General features: G+C 36.0%; 1 protein-coding gene across 2 annotated transcripts in view; it reads left to right on the top strand.

Annotated features, from left to right (window-relative positions):
* Nucleotides 1-2777: 2777 nt before the first annotated feature.
* The window catches only part of LOC146735741 (uncharacterized), a 34575-nt gene continuing 10581 nt past the window's right edge, over nucleotides 2778-26771 (top strand). Inside the window, exon 1 of one of the 2 annotated variants that reach the window (XM_085506574.1) lies at nucleotides 2778-2918. In XM_085506574.1, the coding sequence (XP_085362700.1) occupies nucleotides 2840-2918 (79 nt within the window). In that variant the 5' untranslated portion in view covers nucleotides 2778-2839. Of the gene's footprint in view, nucleotides 2919-13539; nucleotides 13678-26771 lie in introns of those variants that run through there. The other variant, XM_085506573.1, reaches the window with a different exon arrangement.

Below are 26771 nucleotides of genomic sequence, written 5' to 3' on the forward strand. Positions count from 1 at the left end.
TACTCTAAATTAGAAATTGTGCATGCGTAGTGATTTGAATAATGCAAATTGAAAACGGCGCATAATCTGAATTCAAAAAGGCTACACGTGTAGTAATTTATGTATTTTGGGAATGCCGACTCTTATCACAATGTAATTTGAAATGTTTTCTAGCTACAAGGACCGCTGTTGTCATTGCTTACATATTGTAATATGGCATCTCCTATTCCCTATGTCATCATACTATCTACACTTTACCAACACTTTTTCAGCCATCACGAGGGTTTTCATATATAACCTCCTAGTATAAACAATAGTGGATCCCAGTTAATTGTGGTGAATTTCGGACTGGTCAGAATGCAATCTATTTAGTCACATCACTATGCGGTAAGATGCATCAAGTTATGTAAGACTGGATACTAGATGCATTGAATTGAACTGTGAATGCCCAATTCACTGCTGCCATACTTTCAAATTCTCATACATGTATTAGTTAAAACTCAAACTACACAATCAAACAGTATATCGCGAACGTTTGGTTACAATAATTTGTTTATTAATGTGGGGTGGTAAATTAGTAGAGAAAGGGGCAATCAACACTGAGCTCAATGTTATCGAATTATCAATGAATTGATTGTATTGTATTTATAAACACTATTTTCAAATTAACATACATTTCCAATTGACAAATCTCCCTGAAACCCGGAATCCTGCTGAAACAAACATGACATACTAGTATGTTTGTGTCACAGGAACTGTCCTTTCATGGTTTGAGTTATATATTTATTTGTCATTTGTCATGATATTCAGCAAACTAATCTTTTTGAATGTATAGATGTCATTAATAATTTCTTAAAGGCTTAGTGACTTAGACTTTTAAGATATCGCATTAGTGTTTAAATTCGCTTATATAAATTCGTCAGCCAACACGGTGGTGGCGTGGTTCACCCAACATTCAAACGTGGTATGTTTGTGTGATTTGCATGAACGGAGACGCGAGTTGTGATTTTTTGTATTCGACTTGACCGGCTCTCTACCAATCAGCTTGGCGTACAAGAATATGGAAAAAGTATACAAAAATATGACACGCTGTTATTCGTCCCATAATGACATGGCATATGAATTATCCTATATTTTCTTCAAAATGTTACACTTAGAAAATCATTTCGTTTGTTAAATAATTAAATAGTTCACTGAAATCAGTTGCTACCGTGACGACTATCATGTAATCGGTTATACAGGTAGAATCGTAAGTTTGCGCACGTTACTTTATGTTGGACGATAAGTGATTGTTGTATTTTGTTTGATTGAAAAGCAATTTAGAACTATGCTCTGTTTTAATAAAAAGCGAAAGCTCAATAGATTAGTACTAGTAGATAATTGTAGTTGCTTGACGCGAGAAATATGATTGTGGACGATTTGTGTCACTAGTGTGAATAGAACAAAAACCACAAATAATAGTTGTACTCTCAGAGATTTACAAAAGGACGATTAGAGTGAACACACAACAACAAAATTACGAGAACAATTTTTGACACGACAATAATGCCAGACCTTACTCTAACGTTATACATGCTGCAGATAACATTTTTCTCGAGGTGTGAGAAATAGTAAATATTTATAAAGAGGCACGCAGCCGTCGCGCAGCGCCTCTTTGAATTTTGTGCAAACAAACAATGTATTTTACACGTTGTTTATGATCTATATGCAACGACCAGCGCTTTAATACGACCGCAGACGGGGATTCAATAGACTCAAATACCCTTGGGAACAGTCAAGCAAAGTTAGTTAGTTTAATGCCTATTTCTAAATACCAGCACAGTGGCTGCAGGCAATCGTGATTTTACACCACACCCCGGCCCCCACTCCCTATATTTAGGGGGGGGGGGCTATGCTTGTTCCCTCATTTGTTTGACCCCCCCCCCCATTCACGGGCTTTTCCGATGAATTTCACCCCCTATCTAGGGAACTTTTCAGTCTAGAACTCGTTTTAAACCCCCCCTTTTTGTATATCTCGGGAAGTGTTTTGAAATACACCCCCTATTTTGAGAATCTCGGGAATACAAGCAAAAAATACCCCCTTTTCTACGATTTCCTCGGGAAAATGTTCCCGAGACAGATCGTCAAAAAGTACCCCCTTTCCCGAGAAGATGGGAACGCGCATGCGGCCCCCTATGGATCCTGAGTGGGGGGGGGGGGCTCCACACGTTTCACACGACTGTTCAGTAACTGCACGAGTGAACCTTTTCAGCAACACGTTGATTACCTGGAAGATACTGGGTGGAGTGCCGTTTGACCCATGTAGTCAATAAATCATAATACGTTTCCTGTTTCTCTGCACAGCAATGAGGAATTCCATAAAAAAAATATATATTTCAGTAACTACAATTTCCCCGCGTGGCGTATTTCGACGTTCATTCTTTCATAGATATTATGTTATTGGGTGAGCAATTCTCTGTGCGTACAGTTGTGCCATTACGGTAGATAGTTATGATTGGGGTTCTAATGTCGTCACACATGTATGCATTCGGTTCTACCATCCTTCTCGTAAATAATGGTTTTAGTTACTGTTGTGTGTGTTTTGTCACGAGTTCTATGCCCCAGATTTCTATGCCCCAAAGTTCGTACATAGTAGCGTAGTACACACCTGTTCAATAATTCATGACTATATACAAAATCATGGTGAACTAGGGGGACCATGTCTTGTCTCAATGGGATTTCATTACATTTCAATACAAATGTTACAACAAGTATCCTAAAGAAACTCGTCATTACAAGTTCTTACTAGGCCTTATACACTCACATATATTATTTTACGTGGAAATTGTGAGTGAAATCGACATGTGATTGTTATTACAGTATGGCAAAAGAATACATTGGACTTGATGCACTTTGGTTACTCCTCATATTGTTGCATCTTCCTTTCGCCAGTGGACAAGGTAAGGATAGTTATTTCCTTTAGTTTGTTCTTTTAAAACATATCTCTCTCTAGACTGTACAGTTAAATAGTCACACCTGCAAACATGGTGGTTGTTCGTATTGGCCACACAAAATTGAAGTATAGTTAAATACCTTAATTTTAACTTAAACCATAAATAATAATCACTGACGAGCTGCATTTCATTATTTAAATATTCACGCATGCGGAATCGCGATATCATATTAAGCATCGGTTGGTAGTATTGATGGATTCCAGTAATGTCTAAACTAGATAGAGTAAAATTATGCCGCATTTTATAGATATAAGGCTATACAAACTTTATATTACTCTTCAAAAACATTAGCTATACATGCTATATACAAAATATCAAGTTGTTCAGTTGAAGCACTCATGAGAAACAATGCCCAAAATTGTTGGTAATTTTCAAGGTGGCAGCCATACCACCTGACTAATCAATATTATATTTTTTTTTTCGTAAGAAGCTATGGCTATACATATTATATGCAATATATCAAGTTGATTGGTTACGACATTCAAGATAAACAAATTCCAAAAAACTATTGGTCATCTTTTTCAAAAAGAAAAGATGGCGGACGAATCATGCAATCAAAACATAATACCTGGAAAACATTGGGTGAAATGTCATATGATCTTAATAGTCGATTGTACCACACGAGTGCACCTTCTCGGCAACAAGCTTAATACCTGGATAATAGCCGACTGTACCGCACGAGTGCACCTTCTCAGCAACAAGCTTAGCACCTGGTAAACATTGGGTGGAGCGCCATATGACCTATATAGTCAATTACGCGTGTTTCTCTTTATCTGCACAGTAATGAGGGACCTTATAAAAATGTATTTCATTAACTACAATTCCCCTGCTTGTCGTACTTTTAAGTTGATCCTTTCACTGGTAATATGTAATTAAGTGACCATAGTGTATAGTTTTGCCATCACGTTAGTTAGCTTTCGGCCCATTCCTTCTCGTAAATAATGGTTTGTGTTACTATTGTGCGTGACAAGTTCAGTCACGACTTCTATAATACATGACTATATACCAAATTGTGAACTAAGGGGGGGGGGGCATGTCCCGTCTCAATGAGAATAAATTTCATTTTAAAAAATCAAAGAGATGCGTTGTAAAAACAGCAAACAACGCTATTCAAAGGGACGTTGATTAAACATTCGGTTGCTAAGTATTGCAACTGGTACGAGAAGCACCCTATAAACCCTTACACACGATACAAAAGGGGAACCGCAAACAACTTATGAGTTACCTGAGTGGCACTTTTTTTTTAATTTTCTGGGCTAGGGGCTGTCTATTATTTTACATATTTAAACACGATATAATGACACCAAAGACAACAGTTAAATAGTCTAATGCAGGATCAGAATGTTACTGTAGACTAATGGGTATGCAAATGGTGCAAATGACGCAATTTTCTTTTTTTAAAAATACTTTTTGGTCATCCTCTTACAATGTGGTTTCTACATTTACACCAAAGTCTAACATTTCACGCAGTCAAGCCACATACACAGCAGTGTTTATTCGCACTGAGTGTAATGTTAAAGGTCAAACTACACCCACTCCAAGCATTCAAGGCCTATACTAAAAAGGTTCCCTCGATATGAAGATGTTACATTATTGGTAATTTAAAATAATGAAAACCTGTAAAAACTACATACACGTTATTAATACTGACATTATTTCGTTGTCATTAGGTCACCACACGCCATTTCCGCCAGAATGGGATTAATATATTATATTATCCTGAAGCGCCTGGGATAAGCCATGGAAAAACATTCTTAGAGTAGTTTGAAGTAGGCTTGAATAAGTTGATTATTCAGCATCATAAAACGTACTCGCTATCATATACGCTAAATGTATAAGTGTCAAGCAGATAGATATATTTTTAACCTCACTACAAACTAGTATATACATATTTACTCTAGCGGCTGACAAAGCTGCCGACGTTTACACGTGCGGGTACGTGGTGATGACTGTATTGCTTGCACAAACTTCGTGGTCAAGTAACTGCCGAACGATTCACGTTTTCTGCAGGCAAAATTATGACACTTCCAAAAGGTTCTGCATCTGGGGTCTGTTTGATCCACAGTCAGCTGGCGCACATCTGATATAATAAAATAAATGCGATATTTATTATATGGGGGCCGCCATCTTGAATGACGCATACAACTAAATAAGAGACAAGTCAGTGTGAAACGCGTTTTTCAGATTTCTAATAATCAGGACAAAAATACCAATCTTTCACAAAAATACGGTCCGTTGGGATTATATTAAGCCAACCGATAACAAAATTCGGCCGAATTCGTCGTTTTTGTGTGGAAAAATCCCTTGCATACGAACACCTAATTACGCGAAGAACCTAGAACACTAAGCCGGGGTATTTGAAACCGAAATTGTCATCTAAGCGTTAGGCCGTCGCTGATTGGCTGCTGTGCTGTGCTGTGCCGTGCTGTGCTGTGCTGTGCTGTGCTAATTCGGCCGAATTTTTTTATCGGTTGGCTTAATATAACCCCAACGGACCGTATTTTTGTGAAAGATTGGTATTTTTGTCCTGATTTGCAGGAAACTGAAAAACGCGTTTCACAACTTGTCTCTTATTTAGTTTTATGCGTCATTCAAGATGGCGGCCCCATATAGTAAATATCGTATTTATTTTATTATCACGTGTGCGCCAGCTGACTGTGGTTTGATCCTACAGTGTTGATTCCACATCCCCAGTGGCCACCCACTACACTGGACACATTAGGTTACGATACATGACGAGGTTACTAAAACTGTGGTACCCTTCTTATCTAACATTAGCTTGAATAGTGGTTCGGCTTCATTGTACATGATATAGTACACCTAGGTGTCATCAATTAACTAACTTGGGTATCGAGTGCATTGGTGACTGACTTCGCGTATGATCGCCGAATATCGAATACGGTGCATGCATGTGACGTGGCACCATATCAAAACAAATAATATGTATAATACCGGCAGACAAAATAGCTTCCCTCTGTTTTGATGAGAACAAGTGTGATCTAAAGATTTCGTGCAATAACATACATTACAATGAGTTTTACTTTACTACTTTTTAAGACTCTTTTCATTTGTTATACTGATAAAATAATACAAGAAATTGTGTTTATTTACATGAATCTTATTTGTATACAGCTGGTTATACACATACATTGGTTAAAAATAAAAATATACAACGAAGCCAACACATTCAGATATATTGATGATGTAATTTCAACAAACAATTTTAAATTTAAATTTATATAACTAAACTTGAGATTAAGGAAAAGAAAACCCCGCCTGCTACTATGATCTGTGCTTAAATTTGACTCGGTTGTCAAATTTACTAACATGACAAAAAACAAAACAAAAACACACACACACACATAAGTTGTTTTTATTTCACCATAACCAATTACTCACACTTATAACGCATCTCAACGAATCATTTTGTTTTATCAAGACAAATCTCGTGCATGGGCGACACATTCAAATGGTTATTTGACACATTTAATGAGTTGTCTATAATGATAAGCCTCTGACATGGTTTATTTCACAAGACATTTATGTTTAATATCTGGTATTGGCTTGAAGTTTATAACAGCAACATCTTAAGAATATGAAAAGTTATATATGGTAGAGGCCTTATTTTATGACCATTCTTTGAAACACCTGTTGCCATGTTTACATTGAACTTCTTCAGAAAGCAGGAAAATAGTTTTGTTTCGTCGAATGGATTTTCTGCCAACTTTCATGTTCCCCAATATTGGATACTTTAGTTAAGTTTGTATGTGTACAATGTGTGGTATTTGTAGCATCTGGTCCTACCAATTTGATATTTTGTATGCAGGATGTATGGCCAAAATACACGAACACAATTATTTTGATCAGTCACATATATTTGCTGGCATCATGGATTTGTGCCAAAATGATCACAATATAGAACATGTAGCATGTAAGCCAAAGCATGGATGCTTCCACAGACTGACTTGATATTGTGTGTGTAGCATGCATGTTCAAAGCTTCATATAAGAAAAATAATGTAATTTCGATTATCAAGAACTTTTTATAACCTGGTCAACTTTGACTTTTTGTGCTATTTTAGGGCCGCATTGCGTAGTTCATCGCCATGTGTAAGTGCACCAATATAAGTGCATGTCATGTGATTACACGGACAGTGAATTCATGTTGGCTTCACAAACAATGTCTGTCACTGTACTCAATAAATTATATTATGTTTTTGATGGGAATTTAATGAGATGTACACTTTCTTTCTTTTCAGAGATAAAAAAATATTATTTTATGCTTGACATATTTCGATGTTGATAATATCACTACTAATATATGTTGTTGAGTGTACTCTGATTAATATGTGACTCGATTGGCGATGGTATCAATTAAGATTTTATTTATTTTCGGAAACATATGCAAATAAGTGCATATGAATGACGCGAATAAATAATTTATATTTACAAATGTGACAAATTAACGCGTTATGTGCAATTATGGAGTGCAGAACAATGGTACAATAAATAGTCCGGGTTATTGTGCTTCGTGCTGGGTGTTAAATTATATAATTCATCGAATGTTTTGAGCTATATGATAAATCAGCATAAAGTTTATGTTTTCATGACAATTGACATTCTGATGTATAATATCGGCAGACCAAATGCGTGGTAATATACCATCGTGTTATTCAGAACGTAATAAATTGTTTTGAAGCGGGGCACATGTACTGTCAAATAATTACTTCTGTATACATTCGATGGGGTAAATATTCTGCTGACTTGTTACGCATTTAGATACCAAATGTAAGGCATTTCAGAAACACTTTTGGTTGCAATAATCACGGGTTACTAGGGCGACTGTGGTCAATTCAATCATCCAGACCGTTACTTATCAGCATTGGCTATTATTACTGTGGTGGCATACTCAAACAAAAAGCAATAGACACTTGTGGTTTATGTTAACTTAACCAGCTAGATGAATGCATATCGTGGGTTTGTCCTGTAGACGAATGTACTGATACATAAAGATATCAAATCAAAAACAAATCCTAAATCTCTTTAGTAGCTTGGCCACCATTTTATCGTTCATTTAGTGTAGGCACAACCATCCACGATAACAGACCTATTTGTTACTCTATAAGAGGATATCACTTTGATTACAACTCACCTCATTTGTGACCGAACTAACTACTGGTGTAACCAAACAAGGATGGGGAGTACTGAACACAGTAGAAATACAGCAATAAAGGATAATCAAAACTAATGAAAATATATTGCTCATTACGTTTGGTTTACATTGTAGCGCGCAAGATTGGGGCTGTCGACGCTAATGAAATACAGGAACATGTCATAGAAACTGGTTACCAGGGCATCGGATAGACATATAATCGACACAAAGTACTACTAATAAGTTTCAGCTACTATCACTTGAGGTGGCACACTCCTATAAACATCAATCGACAGTTTGGTTTCTGATAGTTTAACTAACGATGAATTATACAGATGGCCATTATGAATCGTCCGCCTTGTTCACCAATTCAAAAATTGTTTTGAAGTAGAACTTATGCACAGTCGAATTATGACTTCTGTATAAATTTAGCGATGTACAAATCTACCGACTAGTGGGCATTGACATACAGACAAAATCCACCCGAAATGTAATGTGCATTTCAGAAATTTTTGAAAGCGCAGATAAGGAGAACTCCGGGTAACAAGAAATTGACTTTCTAGACTACAGTTTGTTCTATTATCATTTCGACAACCACTAGTGAATTTTAATAGATTCAGCTGGGTTCCAAGTAAATACGTAGCTTAAAAAAAGAATTCTGATAAGGTCGGCAAATGCACTCATCCAGATTCCTAGTAGACGGTCTGGTCTCTCTTAAAACATGTTTTTGACAAAGTCTTGGTCTAAAAACACATAACTGTTTTTTTTTGACAACATTTTTTAAGTAACTGTTCTGATGAATTCTGATTGGAATAACGTTTTCGTATTTCCTCATTAAATTGTTTAGTTATTACCCGTGTGTTTTGAATTAGCAAGTGGGGTCCGTATGAATATTTACTAATCTAATTTACTGATACATATACGAACATGTAAACCAACAACTCTGATTCCAGACATCCATGTAAATGCGCACCACAATGGCAAAGAACAGCTTTAAATTGTGTAGTGACTCACAGTGACTAAATGGACATTTGAACCACTGAAAATGTAACTTGTCACTGTCAGCCCTCAAATGAAGCTTGTATTAGTGTTTTAGTGAATGCAAACTTATAGCCACTAGATGGACATGCTCAATTCGAATCGCTTACATGCACTTATACGAACACATAAACAAGAAAATAACCACCATGCGTGTGCAAGCAAGTTCCTAGGTAAAGTAAAATTAATGTGTTGTACTTCAAATGTGTGGTTTAGAGTCATGGGATTGGAGTATGACACATTGCAAAATCAGAATTATGTTTTCGGATCCAGTGTGTTTTACTGCAATACATCATGCGTGTACGTTAAAATGCAATTCCTTTCATTCCAACTTAGCTGGAGGGTTGTTGGTGGAGTACACCCACGTAAACATCGTTAGGTCATGACCTATCTGTCGTTAGTAGTAAATCAAAACACATTGCAGTAAATACTTCAGGTGAATTCTGCTTGAATCAGTCACTTCAAGAAAATTTGAATAAACAAGACTGAAAAGATGAGTAACTGCATCAACTTTCAACAAATGACCAAATTCAATCAGGATATGCAAAGTTTCATAAATTATATAATGATCGGTTAGCTGATTAAACCACATACAAGGTGCCATACATTTATATGCGGGTTTTATGTATACTCTAAATAATTATATATTGTGTATAGGTGTAATATGGCCTTATTAATAATGATGTGATGTATATACATACGTTGTAGGGTTATTACTCATTGCCATGATAATATGTAGCGATTTATGTATTTTGCGTGCATTAATAGTAAATCGACATATTATGTACAGCGTAATTTGTTGAAATAGAGTGCTGTTGACATAAACATATACTCAAGCAGTGTGCAGCTCTACTTGTATCTCGTACCAGTGTTCTAATGCAAACTGGGACGCAGTGTGGTGCGTACAGGGTGGGGCCGGGTGTGTTTGTAAAACAAATATTTGTTCATCAGGCTGAAGCTGCTGAAATTAGGTTCATCAAGTAAAATGGAAAAATAGAATTCAATCACTGCTTTTGAACTCTTTCAATTTGTATGTTTGTACATACATGCATTCATACCTACGAGTGTGACCTGAGAGATTGCCATGATTGAGTGTCACATTTTCTATTTTAAGAGTTATTCGGTATAATAATACAAATGCTCACCACAACAGCGGTTGATAACCAGTTTTAGAGATCCTTATAAATCTCAGCTTAGCTTCAGTTGACAATGAGTTCTTCCGGCCATTTAAACTGTATGTCCACTTCTAACGAGGTGAACATTTATAAAATGTAAATGAACACTCACTATGAATCTAATATAATAGCATTGTTGTTATAATATCACCATCAGTAGGTGTTAATTTCGTGTTTATTTTACACATCTTCATTTGCTGGAAGCATATCCGATTAGCACACCAACCGTTGCATAGCACTGAAATCAAACACTAAATCGGCGAACTGGGGGGGGGGGTTGGGGATTTGTAATGATGGTGCATACCTATGTGAAGTTATTTCTTTTCTGTCGATACATTTTATATTTCTTTTCGCCACACAACCTACAACATTGAAAATATGTATGTAAACTAGTTTCAAGGCGTTGATTGACAAGAATGTTTCGCATGCCATAGTCCTCTACTGACTTGGATGTATTTGTTTTACTATGCAACTTTTTTGGTGTTGTTAACAACTATTGGTTTTGTGTTGTGGATTCGAGTTTTTCATCTGCTAGCTCCGCACGGCTTAGTCTTTTCCACGAAACGAAACGAAACGAAACGAAACCCAAACCCTAACCCTAACCCTAACTCGCATTTTTGTTTTCATTGGCCCAATAATATCTGAGAAAATATCACACTGTGAAATACGGACGTGACGATGTTTGAGGTCGTTCAAAATCTAAGGTTAGGGTTAGGGTTAGGGTTTCGTTTCGTTTCGTTTCGTTTTATTTTGTTTCATTTCGTTTCGTGGAAAAGACTAAGCCGCTCCGCACATGTTGAATATCATTTTGGTATTCTGCATTTGTCAAAATAGTTACGCATTAGAAAACATTGACTATTTCAAAATAATATTTTCTTTCTGTTTATATATAACCTGGTAGTAGAAATTTCGTTACGTATTGCACGTGTGTCATAGACAATGCTTTGAAATGAAAAGGCGGTGACGACATAGTGCTGTTCTAATATTGTCATGTTCTCAATTATTCTACTCCACCCACGAATAAGTAGTGGGAGTGCAATAATCAAGTTTCAAAATTCATGCATGGAAAATCAAAAGAGATGACATGTAACTGTCTTTTGTACTTAGCCCATGTGTCAGCATCCTTTATACTATATTTTTGTCATATTACCTCAAACTCTGCAAATAGAAATGGTGTGCATTGTCGTGTGATAACTGTCATAAAGGTGATTGACAGGTCATACTTGCTTTCAAATATGGAAGGGCAGTTGGAATCTACCAGGTATGCTTGTGATTTACATAACAAAGGGTGTTTACAACTTGGGAAGGACAACTGCAATTTACCTGGTGTGCTGTTATCTGAATAACAAAAGATGTTTATGATCTACTGACTTGCCTACGTGAGACAGCTGATAGCAAAACCACATTTTGATTGGCTCATGTGGAAATCCAGGTGGTGTACCTGTTTCTGAGCAAATAATGCCTATAAATAGGCTGCACTGAGGACAGTTTGGTTCAGCATTTCTACTGTGTGCCCTGTGTGTTGCTGCTACGATATTGTGAAACAAGTGATGCAGGCTTCAATCATTGTTCTTTGAGACTTGTATGAAATGCTCTGCGATCTCCTGCTTTCAGCGGTACCTCCAGAGTAACAGCGTTCTCCTGTATGCAAGACTCCTGTATTTTTTCGTTGTTGTCATGCATGAAATGTAAGTTATGGAAATGTGACTTGACTTATCACCAGTGCACACTTCCCTAGGCAATCCACTATTTTAGTGAATTTATTCATTGCATTTTTCTGTGCTTTGTTTCTTGTAATGATTTTGAGAGGTATTAACCTGGAAGCTTTAACTTGATATTTGGTGTATTTTGGTGTTTACAGTACTATAGTTTTTTTTACCCAATACTAGCAGTGAAAGAACACCCTGTCCCTGTATGTTCTGTGGCTGGCCTCCCATTATCAATAAGCAGGCCTTACAATGTGACACCCTGGCGACTTGCAAATGACCAGAATGTCCCCCTCGCATCGTCAGCCACGTTCTTCGACTGCAATAAAAAACCTGAGATCATTGATGTTTTTGTTTTACTTTTCGAATTTTACTAAGAAGTTTAAGTGAAAATATTGCATGTGTTTATCAAATATGTCTGCAATATACATTTAAGTCCGACAACGAAATTCGATTGACTATATTATTTGGATAATATAACAATATTTATCATTGGGATAGAATACGTCTGGCCATATCTAATAATTACCAAGGATTACGATAGCAATTTCAGGATATTTTTTTATAATTAAGGAAAGCTCGTCTATATATATATTTTTATATATTTAAGGTTGAACAAAGACTTGTTTCAATAATTTAACTTTGTACATTAGGTATAATTTGTATTTCAGTAAGAAATTACAGGAACAATTTGTGATATGACAACAGTACCTCAGATTAGAGACACCAGATCATAGATGCAAATAACTTCTTCCCCGATGTGTGAGAAACAGTAAATATTCATGAATATATACGTTACTTGACGCATCTAGAATATTTTCATCCTTATAGTAAAATTTTAAATACATGTGTTTACCATATTGACCACGACGCGACGAAACCGCGCTTTAACACGTTTGGTAGACAGGGATTCTGAACTGTCTGAAATAAACCAAATAGCCAAGCAAAATGTTATAGTTCCTAACCCAATTCTAAACACCAGCACAGTGGTTGTGGGTTTTTTGGGCAATCAGGAATTTTTCCACATTTACGATTGTATTGCACGAGTGCATCGTTTCAGTAAGTTGATTACCTGGAAGACATGTTACACCAGAATGCTCCTAGTTCCTCGTAAAAAATATTGTTGTTTTTTTTGTTACTGTTGTATGCAGCACAAGAGTCATGACATGACCTAAATTCCGTACGTAGAGATCTGAAATAATTTCAAGAAATGAAAGGGCAGTTACACTGCGAATGAATCGATGTTAGTAAGACGCCAATCAAAACAACGTTCATTAGATATTCGGTTGCTGAGTATTGTGACTAATACGTCAAGCACCCTAAATAAAGCTTTCAAACGATCGTTCCCTCAATAGAAAGAGAAAATACACAAACTTATGAGTTACCTGAGTGGTAAATTCTCAGAAACCGTGGTCAACCATATAAGCATTGTCCATTGTCTATTGTCTTCATTACTTATATTGCATTACATTGCATTGCATAGGATATCACGCACACATATTATTGTGCTTGACGATTGAGTGTGATCGACATGTGAATGATATTTCAGCATGGCAACAGAACACATTGGACTTTTTGCACTTTTGATACTCCTCACGTTGTTATCTCTGTGTCTTTCCTTGGCTAGTGGACAAGGTAAGGTTATTTATCGCCTATAGTTTGTCTTTCTAATACCACACCATACTCCGGACTATACAGTTAAATAGTTACAAATGCAAACATGGTACTTAACCCAAAAATGTACAATATAAAAACAACTTGGGAAAATTGTTATGTAGAATAATCTCAAATAATATTTGTAACGCACATCATAATATTTACTATCAAAAATTAAAGCAATAATTACATTCATAAAGAAATAAGCATCATGATTAGTGCCCCCAAACAATGTAATAAGTTAATTGTGTTAAGTAAATGCGAGAATGCAAGTAAGTAAAGTTTTACTCTGTCATTTATAGATCGATAACATCGATTTACACTGCAGAGTAAATAAGAACGCAATAACGTAGAAATAACGACGTCAAAGACGTTTGTTGTATAGCTCAATATAAAATGGCGATGTTTGAAAATCGCCCGGGAATTTTGTTCAGATGACAGTTCGACATATAAGGTACTGAATATCAAAAATATGTAGGCTTGGCAACTTCACCATGTACTATAGCTGACAGAAGCACATGTTGGCCATGGGGTTTCCTACCCAAAATATCAGGAGCTGACAACGAACTTTCCAACAGGCAGCAGGCAGAAGTGATTTCTTTATGTTACGCCTAGTGTCGAGTGAATTTATTCAGGAAAAATCATTTAGTGGGTTAGTTAGTCTCACCAATTAAAACTGTCAAATACAGACAGCGCCATACCTGGCCAAAATTATTGAACTTAATTAATAAACTGGCAAAATATACACTCCAACAGTTTAGTTACCGCGAAATGACCCGGTGACAGTATAAGTTGGAAAATGCGAGCATGTAGTAGAAGAAAGTGAGTGGTCGCCTCACAACACAAATTCTTATTTCGCGTGAATAGGCAATGTTTTTTTAAATGCGATGTGTACGTTGCAATAAGATCTATATTGAACATGATCCGAAGACACCGCGCTTTAACACGCTGACAGGCGGGGTTTAAATAAATAGACTGAAGTACACAAAATACCCCAGGGAACACTCGGGCAAAGTATTCAAACACTAGCATAGTGGCTGTAGGTTGTTTAATATAATCATGATTCTACACACGTTTTACACGATTGTACCACACGAGTGAACCTTTTCAGCAACAATTTGATTACCTGGAAGACATGTCATACCTGAATGGTTCATCCTCCATCCTCATAAAAGAGTTTTTGATACTATTGTGTGTAGGGCAAGAGTTACGACTTCTATGACACACATTACGTACATGGTAGGCGCAGAGTAGAGATCTGCAATAAAACATTATAATTTCACACGTTTATATCACACGAGTAAACGTATTTTTAAGTTTACGCTTTCACGGTAGCTGGCTGAGCAATTCTCTGAGTGTGTAGTTGTCCCATTACGTTGACGTAGTTCCCGCATATCATACATGTGTGCTTGTGTTACTATTTAGTGTGACAAGTTTAGTCACGACGTCTAAGCCGAGACCTGTCCAATAATTCATATATAACAAATGTTGAACTAGGGGGTCCGTTTCACTGGGATTTTATTTCAAAAAGTCAAAGGGTTACACTGAGAGAATAACCTTTTGTGTATAACGCTATACAACACAGCTTTGAGTAAACTTTCAGTTGCAAAGAAACCTGTCAAACGATCCTTCCCTCAACAGAAAGTGAGTTATTGAGGTGTACGTTTCTTGAATATCGTAACTTCTTGAACTATGTAACTAGTGTTCAATTGCGCCAGCCGTTGATACTGAGCCTTATATTTCAATAAATAGGTCATCACGCTCACATATAATATTTTACGTGGAAATTGGGAATGAGGTTGATATGTGAATGATATATCGGCATGGGAAAAGAATACATTGCTTCACTTTGAATAACTTTCATATTGTTGTATCTATGTTTTCTCTTCGCCAGTGGATAGGATAGTTCTTCACTTTTAAAGACATTTGCCGCCATAACTGCAATTCTTGTAGATGTACGTATTAGCCACACAGACTTGCAGTATAGTTGAATACCCCAACTTAATGAGGTGATAAAAATCAAACCAACGGTATCCCGGTATCCATCTAGCTCTGGAGAGCCCGGGAGAAGCTACCTCGTATCCCGCGGGAGCTCCGCCGATTTCACTGATTAGCTTTTAATAACGACAAACGTCATTCTTCTGTTAGAATAAGGAAAGGTTCAAGTAGATAATTTATAGTAATAGTAAGGATGGTTGTGTTTTAAAAAACAAATTAAATGTAATTGGTCCAAATTTCATTTTGCTCACCCTCTTGCAATAAATTTACAGTGGCGGTGACACCGTCGGGGGTAGGGTAGTACGCCCTCACATCAAACTGAAACCCTTTGTGTCAAGAAAAATTGCCCCTCAAAATGCAGGATAGCTTTACGGAGGGTTTAGATTTCCGGAGGACCACCCCACTGTAAGGTCGCGCCAGAGGGACGGTGGGCAGACCACCCCTTACACATTCGAAATACATACACAGCAGTGTTTATTCGCTTTGAGTGTAATGTTAAAGGTCAAACTACATCACACCAATGCCTTCGAGGCCTATACTAAAAATGTTCCCTCGATATGGAGATGATACATGCGTGGTAAAATAACTAGCAGCCTGTCGGCTGATATAGCTCCGCTGTTTGTGATGCATGCTCTGAAAGCAATGACTAAGAAGCAATTTAAACTTAATGCTAGCTGCTTTAATATCGCAAGACACCAACTTTCTTCATTTTGTTGCAGAGAATAATTCACTAAAATTAAAGAGTTGAAGATATCGTCATTAAATTATCAAATCTGACAGAGATTCACCCAATGTACCTACAAATAAAGTTACAAAGCAATCGGATTAGCCGTTTTCAGGAAGAAGTTGAAAATAACGTTTTTGACCAAAAATTACAAAAATATTTTACAAAATTAGAGGATTAAAGATATTGTCACAACATAAAAAAATCTGACAGAGGTCCACCTGATGTACTTACATATACAATATCAAAGCAATCCGACTAGCAGTTTTCAAGAAGTCGAATATATAATTTTATACCAAATATGACAACAATATTTTACAAAATTAGAGAATTGAAGATGTTGTCACAAAATAAACAAATCTGACAGAGGTCCACCTGATGTACTTACATATACAATATCAAAGCAATCAGACTAGCAGTTTTCAAGGAGAAGTCGAAAATATAATTTTTTACCAAAAATGACAAAAACATTCATCAAAATTAAAAAAACGATATCATCACGAAATGGACAAATCTGAGAGAGGTCAACCCAAGGTACCTGCATACCAAGAATTAAATCATTTGGGCTAGCGGTTTTCAAGAAGAAGTCGAAAATAGCATTTTTGACCAAAAATGACAAAAATATTCACTATAAATAAGACAATTGAACATATCTGCGCGAAATGATTTAATTCTTGGTATGCAGAGAGAACTACCACAGGTACCTTCATAGAAAACTTCAACTATACAGTTTATGGTTTTTAAGAAGAAGTCGAAAATGTAAAGTTGACGACGGCGACGGCGACGGACACCGACGGACAATCAGTAATACTATAAGCTCCGACAGCTAAAAATAATGTAAATTTGTACTAAAAACTACATATACGATGTTAGGACTGTCTTGGTTGGATCTTGTACGCTATTAATACATTCGCCGACATCTTATATATATTCGTCTGCACTCTTCACACACTACTTCCATCCGAATTATATTAATATAATTCCACACCCACACAAGAGTCTGCGATGAATCGTGAGACATAAAATCTCCAACTAGTTTGAGAACTCTTATCACTGGAACTGGTGTACGGAATTCCCTTTTTTCACATTACACAAAATATGTTACTAAAAAGAGAAAACAAGGTTGAAACGTGCTTCGAATATTTTTAAAGCGGCTCAAATAGTAGATGTACTATTCCGCATCACAAAACGTACTTTCTATCATATGCTGAATGTACAATTGCCAAGTAGATTGAAATCAGGTAACAATATATGTATAACCAAACAAACACATACATATTTACTCTAGCGATTGACAAAAGCAAAGTTGTCGACATTCGACGTGCACAGCGTACGTGATGATGACCATACCGAACGATTCACCTTTTCTGCAGGAAAAACATTACACTTCTAAGATTTTCTGCATTCGGTGAAAATATTAAAAATTATTATTTTTTTAGTCTGGCATTGTCGGTATTCCCAAAGGTGAGGCATTGCTATTTCTGAATGCTTCATTAAAGCTGCGTTGATGGCGCCTGTTCTCTTTAAAATTCTAGTTCACATGTTTTACGTTCGTGATTGAACAGCATTTCGAGCGTCTCTGCTGATCTTTCTAAATCTAAGAACTTATCATAAAAAACCATCACACAACTCTAACACACTTGCTACATTCTGTCGTCAAGATGAAACCTAAAGCTCGTGCATTATTACACCTAAAGATTATTATGCTAAAGCATGTAGTACATATATGGACTTTTGTCATCTTTCGTCAAAATTAGTAAACTTATAAATGGTTGAAGTCTCGAATATACTTGTCGCTATAATGAATAGTTAGTAGAACACAGGGGATTATGGGGAAATCGACAACAGAAGAATTATTCTGATCAGTAATTTTTGCTGCCATATTGAATGTTCAGCAGAAATGTATATTAAAATAAAATAATGTAAATCAGTCACATGAATTCGTTGGCATTTAAAATTTCTCAATTGTTGCATATATTACCAACACTTTTTTACAAGAGAAAATTGTTTTCTCATTAGTGATGGTGATGGTTGGAAAGAGTTATACATCTTTTGCCACAACTGCATAATACTTTACACGCATTTCGGGTTTGTATATTTATGTGAACATTTGACTATTTTCTGCGTGTATTTAATTGACAATTGAGACCATATATCATAGTGACACGTTTTGTTGATGCATGCTACAAATTAAATGTTAGATCACTGGGTTAAATAGTATGAGAGAAATACTTTTTTAGACATTTCTTCTTTTGTTAATGTATTGCGGCAACCAAACTTTGTGAGCAACTATGATAATTTGCTCGTTTTGTAATACACAATTTCTACAACCGGAGTTAATAGAGATCCAATAGAGGTCAACCGAGTTCGGAAAACGGCCAAGTGATGCCACATATGCCATTCAACTTTTGAATGGGTCAAATGAGTTTAACGATCAACTAGCTTAACAGAGGTCAAATATGCCGCCTATGGATCAACCACAGGTCAATTGTGGTCTTATATTCCGCTTAGAGGTCAAATTTAACTCAACTAGAGGTGGACTGATTTTAAATAAGCGCCCAGTGGTCGACTAGGGTCAAATAAGTTTAGCTATAGGTCAAATAAACAGCAGAGTAAGTACATATAAAGTAAAGCTATTGGGATGTGTACAGTGATACAAATTAAACATGCACATTAGGGGTCACTAACAATTACACACTATAACCTATATAAATATACATGCAGAGTGGCTCGAATTATACATCCGCATTTGAATGAATTAGAGGTCAATTGAAGCCAAGTAGAGGTCAATGCAGGTCAAATAGGCCGCCTAAAATATCTGATTTCTAGTTTACTCTTATTTAGGCTGAATACAAGTAGGCTGCCTAGATGTTAAATGAGGTCAATGTGAGGTCATCTAAAATCGAATAGGCCGGCCAGAGTTGAAAGAAGGTCAACGAATAAGTAACCTAGAGGTCATTTGTTTGCACGAGATCAGCCAGAGGTCAATAGAGGTCAACTAAAGTTCAACTGATGTAAATATTCCATTTAGAAGTCAAATAGAGGTCGAATATGGTCAACTTGAAATCATCTGAAGACAAAAAGGCCACTAAAAGACATTATAAAGTCAGCTAAGGTCAAAGGGCCGCCAAATTTTCAACTAGAGGTCAAAGAAGGTCAAACAAGCCAAGAGCAAGAGAGAACAACTGAAGTCAACCTAATATAAATATGCCATCAAAAGGGAAAATAGCGGCCAAACAATGCAAAATATGCCATTCAAAGTTTGAAATTGTCTACTGGGTCCAACTAGAGCTTAACTGAGGTAAAATAGCCCTCTCAATTGTCAAGTTAGAGGTCAAGTAGGGACAATTGAGGTACAATAGAGGTTAGCCAAGTTCAAATATGCCGGAAAAACTGATGCTGAATAAGCCATTCAGAGTTTAAATGGGTCAAATAAAGCCAACTAGAGTTCAACTAGAGATCAGTTGCGGTAAAATGTGTCACTTAGATAATTATTTAACGGTTGACTGATCTGACATTGGCTGCCTCGATTTCAAGTAGGGGTCAAAGAAGGCCAGCTAAGGTTAAATTAGTCAACTAAAGGTCAACGAGGATACACAATCAGTAAAGATATTTAGACATGGAATCTATGATAAATAAGGTCAACTAGAGATCAAATAAACCGCCTAGTCAACTGAAATAAAAAAGACCGCCATGTGGTCAAATATAGGAAAAATTGGTCAACCACTGGTCAAATTAGGTTAAATATGCCAACTTTAGGTCGAATTCGGTCAAATAGAGATCATCTGAGGTCAAACAGGCCGCCTCGATGTCAACTAGGGTCAAATAGGTCGCCCAGAGGTTTAATATAGATCAAATGAGGTCTAATACAGGCAGAGTAAAGCTAATTTGACGTGCACAATTTAATCAAATATACATATGCAGTAGAAGACCACAATAGCACCAAATACACATGCACAAATGCACTGCATATAGGTCAACTTGATGCCACCTGAAGTCAGCTAGAGGTCAAATAGACGTCACAGGTGTCACGCGAGAATCCGTCTTGCAATTAGATTAATACACAGGTGCATGAATGCAGGAACAGGGGTATGTTGTTTTTAATTTATTCAAAATTATTTTGTTGTGTTTGCGTGGTGTGGTCGGAGGACACTTCACTCTGACTCAGGATGTCACAGTGGCAGGACTGACTATTAGTCGCCCGCGTGCAAACTGAGAGAAACGAGCCAACACGTTTACCACGGGGCGCCCGAGACATATACGTCTAGGTATAAGCTGGGGGCCAGGTCATTGTAGGGAAATTAATTCTCTTACTTCTGGCGGAAACCGTGCAGGGTTGTGAACCCGGTGTTCAGCCACAATCACTCTGAAGTCAAGATATTTGGGACACATCTTTACGTTATTTGAACTCTATTTTGTTTAAGTATAAACTAATTCAAAATAATTAACAGTACTGTATACTTTGTTTAATTTATGAGCTGTGTATACTTGATATGATTATTATATTTATCCTTGCTTGACACTGTGCATGATTACTGCGTAATATATTTCTGTGATTGTGACGAGGTTAATTATTAAGGTTATTATATACTATGCCTTGTACATGCATTGTATTTGTGGAAACGATAGCTAGACCAAACAATGCCAAATTATTTTCGGCCTATGCCAGTGACAACATGGGTAAAATAGGGGTCAACTGAGGTCAAAGTAATATTTAATGTGTTAGAAAAAAATTGTGAAAATTATTTTCAACTTAAGTTGTCCAGCTTAAAAGTTTCTTGCACATGTGCAAATAATGGATTTCCGACCATGCCACATTACTTGCTTTTGTATATCATGTATTCTGTATAAATGTATTTATTTTTTGTATAAATACTATTGATATGTCCCTCAGCAGACAAACACGTTGACACATGTTTTTATAGGTATAACACAATTTTGAAAACACATGGAATTCTATTGAGATATGTATTGGTATTTGGAAAATGTAATGTATTTTAAATAAAGTATTGTCAAGTATAGTCCTACATGAAATTCATTCATTTATAGTATCGATATTACGTTATTGAGCTACGTATGTTTCACTCCATTCGCAACCCAGATCATGTAAAGGAATTTCAATAGCATTTTTTTTAATTTGAAGAGAATGTTGTCAATTACTCCCAGGCGAGTGTTATTTAATCTTAGATAAAGTAACATTATCAAGAAAAATAGTATCTAGCGTTAAGCTTTGTTCAAAGCCAAAGCCAGTCTATTTAGCTCATTGAAATTAACAATTATGTTGATTGTGACCTCGTTTTGTATGCGCACCTATCGTCTTGTGGTATTATAATAACCTCCATAACATCGGCATTCAACATGACTGGTCCCTGAATGTTGTGTAAAATTACATGCACATGATGCATACCCTCAAAATGGCGACCCGGAACAAAATGGCCACTGAAACGTGAGACTTAAAAATGATAGATTCATGCAGCTTATTTTAATTACAAATTCTATAAACACGTTATATTTGCTTATATGTCACAGCAGAAAACAAAATAGCTCTGATGTTGAATATGCATAATTGCAGTATAAATACTACCTTGAAACTTGTTTCAAATGTTCAATTTATGTGTATAGATTATAGCATGTCTTATAAACTCTACTTGTATACAGTTTAAATTGTGATATTTATTACAAAATAACAATTTTATATATGGCCACCATTTAAACTTTTATTCACACTTATTACACATACAGTATGATAATATACATTAGTCTAAATGATTAATACATGTGCCTCTCTCTCTACACTTGCATGCTCCTGGTCATGGGAGTTTTCCATTTTTGCATTCACATCTTATAGATCTGCATCCCTTTGTGCATCTATATGATACACTTGAAGATACTGGAATTGGTGGCAGTGATGTGAAAATTTGGAATACTTGCCGCTTTCCATCATATAAGGGTTGAGATGTATTGCTTGTCGCCATACACTACTCTGTTAGCGTGCTCTTGGAACATGGTACATCAAGGCATCCACTGCCCATAGCATTTCTTTTGTAAAATAATACCACACATACTTTCTCGCATTGCAATAGTTGCAATATCCTTTGTTGCAATGTTCTGAAAAATAATGCCCGAATCATTTAAGATTACTTCAAATCAGTGACAAAATACTGTCTCATTACATTGTATATGTAGTGCTTTCATTGTGAATTATTTAGTCATGACCAACCATAAACAATTCCCTGGTTTTGGGTGTATGATAAAGTTCAACGATTTACCACTAACAAATTCATCTGTGACTTCACCTGTCTTTCAGCTTGGTATACACTCCCCCTTGCGGCATAATTAATGTTGCTATAACAATCGTAAAATGAGATCATCCACCACTATTGCCAATTGGGATCTGTCTCCGTATTATTTACAAAAAACTTTAAGAGCTTATCGAATATGGACGAATCAGGAGTTGTGACTAGCTCATTATAAGAAATTTGATCATCAGATTGCTCTGCATCCATTATAGCAACAGTCATTTTCTGATCCAATTCCTTCATATATAATGACAATCATGGTAGTAGTATAAGCCATAAAGCTTTAAGGTTAGCCTATGCGCATATACACACACTTCATATGATGTTCCGGCTATTGCCTTCTCAATGCTGAGTGGTGATCCTTACTGAACCGATATGTCGTCCGATCAGTTATCGACCCAACTCTCGTTGCCAGTCTCGTGCTCGTCTACCCTGCACTACCCCCTGTCTTTCCTTTACTTTAGCTGACTCCTACTGAACTAACTGTCTCTAGCTCGCAAAGTTGCATTGACGGATGCATCTTCTTACCGTGAGCTCACAACGCTTTCTTGCGTAATCATGCAAAATGGGGTGCGCCAGCAGTGACGGACAATACAATTTAGGCAGCAATCACCTCTGTGATTGCTCATATAGCCAAAGGAATACTTTAATATACTTTCAGGTGTATCTCGGACTGGTGGCATGGTACTTTTCCCAACATGGAGTGACCTCACTCCATAAAAAGCGTCCTCGCTCAAAAGTATATCACTTTGATTAGCAAAATATATCAATACAAGTATACGTCTCTGTAGCACTGAAACAAGAGTTACAAACTTCACAATGGCTTTACAAATTTACAAAATATTTGATACGACGTCAGTAAAGTGTTTTACATGTGGTTGCCAGGTTAATAGTTCGTTGGTGTAAATACTTTGTTCTAAATGGTGCAAACATTAGATTTTTTTTTATCTGTGCGAGACAAAAATAAATAAATGTGCCCATGGTACACTTAAAACTAGTATCATGTCAGAGCATAATGACAAGGTGTGGTATATCACATCCATAATACTCAATAACAAAATATACAATAACAACTCCGTAATATTAAATACAATCTGTCGCTTGACATATTCGAAACTTCATTAAAATAATAAATCTCGTACAGTATTCACAACAACAGAGAACTACAATGGCTAATTTATAATTATCCACTCTGTCCAAAAATGAAGTGTTTGCAAACATTCCGCGTCAAAGTAAACAGCGAATTTAGTGCACGATTTTGGATGAAAATCCTTGAAAAAGACCCAATTAAAATGTTTTGATCTGGAAAAAAAATTACGTGTATATTCAACAGAGACTTGTTCATCAACCTGCCAAGTTTCATTGATATCTGCTGCAGAATGTCTGAGGAAATGTTGGAGATGTAAAGGGAGGTGGACGGGAGGAAAGCAGAAATAAGAAACTATAGTCCGCCTTTTAGGGAACTAAAAAACAGTCAAAACAACGCAGGGCATGGGCCTATCACGAAATACGATAATAGTAAAAGACTACCTTTAATAATAAAAGTAAAATTTCTTGCAGGTGACAATGATATGTATTTCCCTAAACCTCTAATTTATAAGAAATGTGGGGAAGAATAAATGTGTTGTATAGTAATATTAATACTGACCGTGGAACTAAAAATATTCGCTTATAAAATATACCTGCTAATTGACTGATTTTTTCTTTACTACTGATATGTGATTTTTTCCATGTCAAATGTTTATCCATAGTAATCCCAATATAATTAATACTACAGCTTTCACTAAATTGGTCACCTTTAAGGTTGAATTCACCCTCAGTTTTGATTTCTTGTGTGTATTGGCAATAAACATTTGTTTTATCGGAATTGATAGTAAGTTTATTTGCATCACACCACAATACCACCTTTTGAAATCCACAATTCAGAGCGTTTATGTTGATTTGGTTAGATTTGTTTTGAACTGTGTGGGAAATATTAGGTTAGTGGATTGTGTGATGTCATTTATATATAACAAAAATAGTATGGGCCCTAGAATAGAACCTTGGGGTACTCCAGATGTAATTGGCAATGTTTGGGATTTAGTGTTATAAATACTGATTTGTTGTTGTCAGATTACGTTTAAACCAGGAACAGGCAACTCCCTTATAACATAATGTTAAAGTTTAAGATTAAGATTAAGATGCTGAGGTTCACTGTGTCGAATGCTTTCGAAAAATCTATAAACATTCTAATTGTGACATTACCCCCATTCATTTCAAATAACAAATATTGAATTAAGCTAATGAGTGAAAGTTTGCAGCTATATTTTTCTCGAAAACCATATCAGGCATTTATTTACATTTTACTGGTGATTGGTAGGATAGAGATTGGTCGAAAGTTCCCCCAGATTAGTTGTATTACTTTTTTTTATAGAATGCGATGACTCGGGCCTTGTTAAGACAGTCTGGAAATTGCCCTGTGGAAATTGATCAGTTTGTAATGTAACATAATGGCTACAAAATTGCGACCGCTTTGTGAAAATCTTACCTGACAATTTTAGTTGGATATCATGAACAGTTACTGGGCGTAGGAAATATTATTGGGTATCCTTTCCCTAGAAAGTTGTAGAAAATGTTATTATTATTTGAAGTTATTCTGTTGGCATTAAAGTCATTCGCAATATTTTCTAAATCTGTGTGTATAATTGTGGCGCCATTATAGTCCAGCTGGACTTATTTTGGTATAACTAAATTTGTTTTGGATTTGCCAAGATTTACTTTATTAGAGTTACCAAATATCCGTAATATTGTTGTCGGGTTTTCCGTAGTAACCTTGTCAGAATGTTTCTGTTCTTAGTACTTTTAATCATATTTCCAAATAAACGATGTTTTGTTTTAATTGATTTCCTAATTGTCGATGTTATCCAAGGGTTATCTTTTCTCCTTTTTTGATGACTTTCTATTTTTCATAGGTGCATTTTGATGACATGTTTAAAAAAAGAAATCCGTTGAATTTAGCGGTCGCCACATTAACATCTCGACAATCCAACCTATTTTTCTGCTCTCAAATCGGATCTAAATTAGTCTAATTGGAATTTGGAGAAATCTCGGGAATACATATAATTGTTATCTTCACGAATTGGCAGTAGTACCGTAAGAAATATCTATTTTGCATATATCAGTGTATATGTGATCAATAATTGTTTGGCTTGTTTTTGTTATTCTTGTTGGGGTTTTGAAAACATGACAGTGTATTGAGAAGGCATTTTACTTTGGGGTTAGAATTGTTATTGTTCAGGTCAATATTGAAATCTGCAACTATAATACAGCCATTGTATTGTGTTTTGCTCTTATTCAGTATAACATTACTGTTAAAACTCTCAATTGGTGTTTGCCAATAGAAATGTATAAAAACAAAGTCTCTGCAATATTAACACGAACTGAGTTCAAAACAGAATACCGTAGATTATTTTGAATGTAAATGCCTACCCCTGCAAAATATTAAAAATATTAATATGAGATATAGAGAATGTGTTGAGTGCATTAAAGAATTCTGTATTGAGCTGGAGAATGAAGAATGACGATCAGTGAATATTGAATAATTGGCGATCATTATCATCTTCCATTGTTAGTTATATGTATAAACAGTATAGGATATATGTACAAGTAATTCAAACTATTTTTGAAATGTCAAATTCACTCTTAGATATAATATGTGGTGTACCTTTTGCCTTTCTAACATAGACTTAACCATTTCTTGTCCACAGACATTTGTAGTTGGTAGCTTTGCATTTAGCATTGGCTAATTTCAGTAAATTTCGACCAGTTGGTGTCAGATTATCCTTTGTATATATTTTACTCTTTCCTCTATACCATAGACTGTCTGTGGTTATCTGATTTATTATCTTTCGGTCCCGTACATTTCATCTTATTTTATTCGTCCAGCGAATTTAACAATTATAGGTCTTGGCTGAGGTCTTGTATTTGTTGCACCATCTCTTTCTGGTGGGATGATCTTTCCTATTCTGTGGGTGATTTCAATATACCTTGATGTCACATTTGGGAAATCTTCT

The sequence above is a fragment of the Saccoglossus kowalevskii genome, chromosome 12 (assembly GCF_978046115.1).
Source record: "Saccoglossus kowalevskii chromosome 12, keSacKowa6.1, whole genome shotgun sequence".
In the NCBI taxonomy this organism is placed as follows: Eukaryota; Metazoa; Hemichordata; class Enteropneusta; family Harrimaniidae; genus Saccoglossus; species Saccoglossus kowalevskii.